This window comes from Staurois parvus, unplaced genomic scaffold (assembly GCF_062004578.1).
Source record: "Staurois parvus isolate SC_StPar_1 unplaced genomic scaffold, SC_StPar_1.0 ptg000813l, whole genome shotgun sequence".
Taxonomy (NCBI): domain Eukaryota; kingdom Metazoa; phylum Chordata; class Amphibia; order Anura; family Ranidae; genus Staurois; species Staurois parvus.
Window position 1 is genome coordinate 3,578,948 of NW_028318609.1, and position 8,122 is coordinate 3,587,069.

General features: G+C 40.4%; 1 protein-coding gene across 2 annotated transcripts in view; it reads right to left on the bottom strand.

Annotated features, from left to right (window-relative positions):
- The window catches only part of UNC13D (unc-13 homolog D), a 156,713-nt gene extending 148,876 nt beyond the window's left edge, over positions 1 to 7,837 (bottom strand). Inside the window, exon 1 of one of the 2 annotated variants that reach the window (XM_089654907.1) lies at positions 7,532 to 7,837. In XM_089654907.1, the coding sequence (XP_089511033.1) occupies positions 7,532 to 7,588 (57 nt within the window). In that variant the 5' untranslated portion in view covers positions 7,589 to 7,837. Of the gene's footprint in view, positions 1 to 441; positions 553 to 7,531 lie in introns of those variants that run through there. The other variant, XM_089654906.1, reaches the window with a different exon arrangement.
- Between the last annotated feature and the right edge of the window lie 285 nt (positions 7,838 to 8,122).

An 8,122-nucleotide genomic window follows, 5' to 3' on the forward strand; every position in this document is an offset into this window, starting at 1 on the left:
CATACAATAGTAGAGTTCCATTTGACATTTTTCATTTTAAGAATGTTCATTTGAATTTCTAATCATTATTGTTGTCAAATTGATGTTTGTTTTGGTTGTAGTGGCGAAAAAAGGAGCAGGATGGAAATTTTTTCTCAAAAAGAACAAATTTATTAGTAGTGAATGTGGTTTAAGATTCCAAAATCGAATTTTGAAAGCAAAAGAAATTTTGGAGGACTTTCAAATGACATTTGTCAAATCATTGAATCTACTAGCATATGGCCAGCTTAAGAATACAAACATCTTTTCCTCTGATATTGGCACTGAATAGATTGAATAGACATCTACTGTACATATTTATATAGTGGATAGTGATTGCCACATACACAGTGGAAGTACAACCACATCTAATAGAGTATTTCTTAAGATGAAAGGGTATACAATGAATAAATGTATACTTACTGCTGTAGCTTTGTTGGGAAATCCAATGCAGTATGCCAAGTGTTATTCTACCTTCTCTGCTTGCACTGTTGCCGCCTATGACAATATAGTGACCACTATACTGACTTCAAGGGGGAAACCTCTAATACCAGGAAAAGTACTGTGGCTTCACTTTGTGCAATAAAGGGAGGAACTTCCTAAGGCTGGATTTTCAAAGTACAGCAAGTTATGCAAGCACATGCTTTTTTCATTAATGTAATACCTTTTGCATGGAGTTTAAAGTGCCTCTAAACTCAAAACCAAAATGTAATACAAAACAGCCTACTAGTACTTGGTGCGCTGGCTGCATTTTTCTTTTCCCAATTTTTCTTTTTTTCACCTCCAAATGCAGAGTGCAAATAACACACCTCCCTTCCCTGGGTGGCTATGTCACTCTTCCACTGTATCTGTGGAGGGAGCTATGGTTGTCCCCTCAGGCTGCTCTCCTGATATGGACTACAAACGTTTCTGTATCTCTTCATCTCCATTACATGGAGGGCAGGGCAAATGGTAGTTTACAGAAGGTACCTAGAAAGGAAGATACTCTTCTGTGGATATTGCATTTCTGGCAAGATCAAAAGGCAGTTTCTGTATTTGGTGAAAAAAAGAAAACTAATGCAGCCATCGTATCTAAGGACTGGTAAGCTGCAATATATTAGATTTGTGTTCTTGGATTACGTCATCCTTTAACAACAAAACCACTTTAGAGTAGCACTTGAGTTGTCTTATACAATGCATGATATGGGGCGATTGCACTCAGTGGTGGTAAGCATGTTTAACCACTTCAATACCGTGCACTTTTACCCCCTTCCTGCCCAGGCCAATTTTCAGGTTTCAGCGCTCTCACACTTTGAATGACAATTGCGCAGTCATACAACATTGTACCCAAACTAAAATTTTATCATTTTAGTCACACAACTAGAGCTTTCTTTTGGTGGTATTTAATCACCACTGGGGTTTTTATTTTTTGCTAAATTAACAAAAAAAGACCAGAAATTTTGGAAAAAAACACGTTTTTCTTTGTTTCCATTATAACATTTTGCAAATAAATAATTGTTCTTTATAAATTTAGGCCGAGATGTATTCTACTACATGTCTTTGGTGAAAATAACCCAAATTAGGATGTATTATTTAGTCTGTAGGAAAGTTATAGAGCTCACAAACTATGGGATATATCAGAAAATTGATCAATCCTGAAGTACTGATGGCCAATCTAATTTCTTGAGGTCCAAGAATGTCAGAACAGTACAGATATCCCACAAATGACCCATTTTTGCAAGGTAGACAGTCCGACATATTTTATAACAGGCAAGGCGAGTTTTGTGAAGTTGTAATTTTTTTGTTATAATTTTTTGGAAATGAAGAAATAACAAAAATGATTTTCACTATTTTTTTTTTTTACATACTGTCACCAGTGCAGTACAGCGTCATCATATAACTGGCATGGCGGTGATCAGGGACATGGACTGGTGACATTACGAAAAAAAAAAATTTATAATTTTTTAAATTTTTTATTACATTTTATTCTTTTTTAAGATTTTTTTTTTCATATTTCACTATGACCAAAGTAGTATAATGTTACCATAGTAACATGGTACTACATTGGGGAAGTAATCAGTATTTTTTTTTTTTTTACACATTTGCAAGCATTTACCTGAATGACATCGATTCATTCAGGGGGGTTTTTTTGTGCTTAGCTGTGATTTGGCCACGGCTAATCACATGACACAGCTGGGCTGTGATTAGCCCAGCTTGTGCATGTGATCGCTGTGACCATTCACAGCTAGACACAGTTGTATACAATGGATGATATGAAAGGAAGCCATCCACTGTATACAACTGTCATGTGACCTGCTGTGATTGGTCACAGCAGGTCACATGGTACTGGCAACGTGGCCGGTACACAGATCTGTCATCGGCCATGTCCGAGGTACACGGCCGGTGACAGATCGTGCCACTGTGCGGATCTGTGGGTGGCAAACTGCGTTTGTCTGAAAGGACGCCATATGGCGTCCTTTCCGGAGGGACAAGCTTCTTGCCCAGCCGCCACCTGGCTATAGGCCGGGTAGGAACTTGCTAAAGAATTGTAATGCACACAAACACAATAGAATACCCACAGTTTTGGTAAAATATAAAATATGGTATTGCACAGAGTAAATAAATACCAAACATGTCACGCTTTGAAATTGCGCACGCTTATGGAATGGTGCCAAACTAAGGTATTTAAACTTCGCCATACGCATTTCTTTATAAGCCTTTACAGATTACCAGTTCAGAGTTACAGAGGAGGTCTGGTGCTATAATTATTGCTCTCGCTCTGACGTTCGTGGCGATACCTCACATGTGTGATGTGATCGCTGTTTACGTATGCGTATGAGACCAATGGGTGCATTCGCCTTTGCACATGAGCAAGGGGGGATGGGGGTGCTTTAAATTTTTATTATTGTTAATTTTTTTTTACACTGTACACTGATGTTTGTGCACTGTAGACTGTGACAGATGTTTTTGTGCACTGTAGACTGTGACAGATGTTTTTGTGCACTGTAGACTGCGACAGATGTTTGTGCACTGTACACTGTGACAGATGTTTGTGTGCACTGTACACTGCGACAGATGTTTGTGCACTGTACACTGTGACAGATGTTTGTGTGCACTGTAGACTGTGACAGATATTTGTGTGCACTGTACACTGTGACAGATGTTTGGGTGCATTGTACACTGTGACAGATGTTTGTGCACTGTACACTGTGACAGATGTTTGTGCATTGTACACTGACAGATGTTTGTGTGCACTGTACACTGACAGATGTTTGTGCACTGTACACTGAGACAGATGTTTGTGCACTGTACACTGACAGATGTTTTTGTACACTGACAGATGATTTTGTGCACTGTACACTGTGACAGATATTTGTGCACTGTACACTGCGACAGATGTTTGTGCACTGTACACTGACAAATGATTTTGTGCACTGTACACTGTGACAGATGTTTGTGCACTGTACACTGACAGATGTTTTGTGCACTGTACACTGTGACAGCTGTTTTGTGCACTATACACTAACAGATGTTTTGTGCACTGTACACTGTGACAGCTGTTTTGTGCACTATACACTGACAGATGTTTTTATGCACTGTACACTATGACAGATGTTGACAGATGTTTGTTGGACACTGTGAAAGATGTTGACATGTGGATTGTGGACAGGGACAAATGGTGCTTGGTGCACTGGTGTGGTATGGCTGCAGATGTGTGTAACTAATAAATAAAATCATCAGCTACACAGATCAGCTGTCACAGTTTGCAGCATAAGCTCACATAGCTCAGTGGAGGGAAACAGCTACACAGACATGTGTCTCTGACATACAGAGATGGCTGTGATTGGATACAGCCATCATGTGATCAGGAGGGCCAATCAGAGAGCCCATATCCCAATCCGTAATGTGCTGTGTCCGAGGGACACAGCCATCACAGAATTGCGCTTCTGCACGGCCTCTGGGCCGCGCAGACATGTGTTCTAAGGGGTGTACAGAAACGTCCACTCAGAATGGGGAAGCTCCCACCGGGCTGTTTATGTACATTGGCCAGGTGGGAGGTAGTTAATGAGTCATTTCAGTCCAAACTGTTGTTAAAAGGATAAGTTCACCTTTCAACAAAAAAAAATAATAAATACACATTTTCTTGCAGGTACTATTACTATTATTTATTACTTGTTATTGTTATTATTACTTGTTGTAGGAGCCTGGAAGGCATTGCACCAGCAATTAACAGATCACTGGCACCATGCAGGACACCTTCTGTAAGGGACCACCCGGCGGTACCACTAGCACTCCACTAAATAGGCGTTCCCAGAGCACGGAGTCTAAGTCCCAGGGTGCTTGTTCACCAGGGCCCCTGATGGTGGGGATGGATTTGGAGCTCCCCGAGACCAGGTCGTGGCTACTGGGTAAACCCGTCAGTGGTAGTGGTATACGCCGAGGGCTCCCACGGGGAAGAGCCTGATATGAGGAGGTCAGAAGACCCCACTGGGAGAGATGGATGGATGGATGGCTGAGCAGGTGCGAAGTCAGACAAGCCGGGTCGGTAACAGGGAGGACGGTATGGTACAAGGCAGCGGGCAGAGAATAGTCGGGTCACACGCCAGGTCAGTAACAGCAGGTCAGATCCAATAGGGGGCATTCAAGAGAGAGGTCAGGCAAAGCAAGGGTCTGGGCAGGAGAATACAACAAGGTCAGAGCACAATCCGGGTCAGAAACTTACAATTCACAGGTTCGCAGGTAAAGGATACAGGGAAGACCAGAAGGCACTGAATGACAGCTCAGGGCCATTTAAATATCCCGCCCTGCGCTGCCATTGGTGCCCAGCGGGCAGCCGCGGCTTCTACTGCGCATGCGCGAACTCGAACGCCGCGGCCGGCCCGGACCTAGTGCCCGAGTCCCTGCACAGGGCGGCGCACTGCGCCTGCGCCGGGACCATCGCGGCGGGGATCGAGGAGATCCCTGACACCTTCAGGCCTGTCAGTGTATCTGCTGGCTCGTACCTCGTATGGGCAGGCCGATACTTACTGAAAGGAATAATTCATGAACTATCACAGCACCATGGTAGTTCATTGAGAACTACAAGCAGACAGCTGCTAAGGCTGTCGGTACTTGTAGTTTCTCATTCACAAAATACTGTGAATGAGTGACGCGGGCAGTGTTTTTTAAAAAACATTTGACAGCTAGCGCCCCGGGAGAAGATCCCCTTCTAGCAGTCAAAGTGGGGAATTGGGGGGTGGTCATTTCATAACATGTTACACCCTGAATGTGGGTGTAACATGTAATGAAAACTGAATGAATCCTAGTGGGCTTTCTGGCCCAGTTTTCATAAACAAACAAAAAGTCAAACACAACAGTTGCCCATGTTGGAGTGTCAGCTTCATACAGTAACCTAAAAAAAAAAAAAAAACTGCTGCTCTTGGTACTGATCCCACAGACCCAGCTCTCTGGCTCTTCTTGCTCACTCAACCTTATTTACAGCAGGTTGCTGTGAGGGGCCACTCCTGGCCTCTACATAGGGGATCTCCTGTTACCCCAGGCTCTTTCACTGTTCTAAGACTCCCAGACTACCCCAGTCCCGTCCCCGAGACTCATTAATTGCCTCAGCTCTCTCAAGCCTGCAGCTGTCCCAACTCTTCCAGGCCTGAGGAATCTATCCTACATGGACTTCTGTCTCCCAAACAGATCACCTTTCCTGAAGCCCACACTTATCTCCAAACAAGGGCCCTGAGCTATGACCTGCTCCTGGCTTATAACGCATGTGTATACCTGGATACACACACACACAATCTGCTGGTTTCAAGGAAGACCGGGACCCAGGATTGGAGTCTTTGTCCCACCCAAGACACTTTGAAGCCTTCAAGACACTTTGAAGCCTTCAAGCTCCAGACCCTTACTTGGACTACAATACCTGGAGAAGGCTATAAACAGTTTTCTCTACTGACAATAAACACTCTGGAGCACTCTGCATTAGTGTGACTCTTGTGTGTCTTTTTCCCATACACACAGCATGGCAGGGCCTTGCACTGTCACAAAAACTGTATTCCTCTATCTCATATCAATCAATAATTAGAAGGTTAAATTGTATACTAGCCAAACCTTTTTTTAGTTTTGTATAGCTCTTTGGGGCTCTATTATAGAGCTTTCCTTTAACCTACTGATTTGCCAGTTGAAATTCAGCACCAATAAGACAAACTTCAATTAAACAACAAGCAGGTTTTAGCTTTCCCCACTCTATTAAAATAGTTTGATTTATGTTTATTTTGCTATTGAAGATTTACCCTCTTTACATGTGAAAATTTTCACTGAAATAGCAAGTGAAGGGAAACGTCTCTAAAGGAGATGTGGCAAAAACCTGATAGGGGTTAATCCAATCCCCCAGAGTAAGAAACAAAACTCCCAGGTCTTGCAAGCATCTATAAGGGTGCAAGCTCACCATACCCCACTGTACATTCAGGCCAAGGGAAATAATTGTGGGTATCTAAATGCCAGACATGCCCCCTGTCTAGAAATGGTTTAGGATACTTCTTGCCTTCTACCATAACACACTGAATGTAAACAGAGCAGGCATACGCACATGGGACCATATCCTTAGGAGGACTCCTACCTTTTTACTAAGCTTGTTCATTTTTGTTGTAATCTTAAACTGATTTTATGCCTTATTAGCCACTCATCTTCTTCTCCCACATGGAAGAAAAATATATTTTAAAAATACTCTTCCCAAATATATTGACATATATTTGAAATACTACAATTTTGGCCATATTCAATATATTTCACAATAAATATTTATATATATATATATACACACATATACACACATATACACACACACATACTGTATGTTGAAATGCCTTTTTTATACATTATAAAATATATGAAAAATATATATATTTTATAGAATTTTAACATATGTTTTTACATATATTTGTAAATGCATTCCAAAAATGTAGATTAAATGCATTTTTAAAGACCTACAGTATATTTGAAAATGTATTTTTAAAAATATTTTTCATATATTTTGTAATATATAAAAAAAGCATTTCAAAATACAGTATATATATATCTATATATATACACATACATGTATGTGTGTATATATATATATATATATATATATATATATATATATTGAATACAGCCAAAAATTTAGTATTTCAAATATATGTCAAGATATTTGGGAAGAATATTTTCTAAATATATTTAAAATATATTTTTCTACCATGTGGACTGGAACACAATAAAATACTTAAAAAATAAAAATAATATTTTATCGGGCTTTTAGCCTTTTCCACTATATTCAAAATAATAATAAAAACTCTTTTGGTGGACTTACACTTTAAATCTGACCACTGGTTGATTTTAAAGTGACATGTACTGTCGCTTATCAGCATTGTGCAAGACAAGTCTAGTGCAATTCTAAAGCATCTCTGTTGGTAAAAGTTAAAAAGTAGAACTGGAAAAAGAAATTTTGAAAGTGGAGTTAAAAAGTAAGCAAAAGAGCAGGAGAAAAAAATGTGAATGGACTACATACCCCCAATTCCTCATTTTCCAGTGGTGGTATGTCACTTTTCTTTTCAGTAGAGTCCATAATGTCACAAGAACTGTCCTACAGGCCTTTGACTTTACAGGTATGTCTTTAGTACATTGAATACTTTACTTTCCACCCTACTTTCCATCCTCTTCATGACATAACTCATCACTGCTCTCTTAGCATCACACCTCGGAATTTCTAAGGAATGGAAATATTTGCTTTACTTGTTCGATGCTCACCAACTACCCCAGAGATTACACACTAAAATGACAGCCAAATTACTGGCAGCTCACTCGGTCCGCTCTCCTCTGATGTCTCTCATCTTTTACAGTTTCACAGAGGAAACCACAAATTTATCTGTTGTGAGGAAGTGAGGCACTGTAGGAGGTGTCAGGGCCTGCATATAGATAGTGGGGGAAGAAGGAAGGTCCTCTTAATAGTTTAACCCTTGCTGGTCAACCTATGGGAATAATGAACATTTTATTACGTAAAAATCATTACATTAGAAATATAACTTCAAGATGTTTAAAGCTGAACTCCGGGCAAAAATCTTTTAACTATATCCCTTAATAGAAAAAATAGCAAAAGATA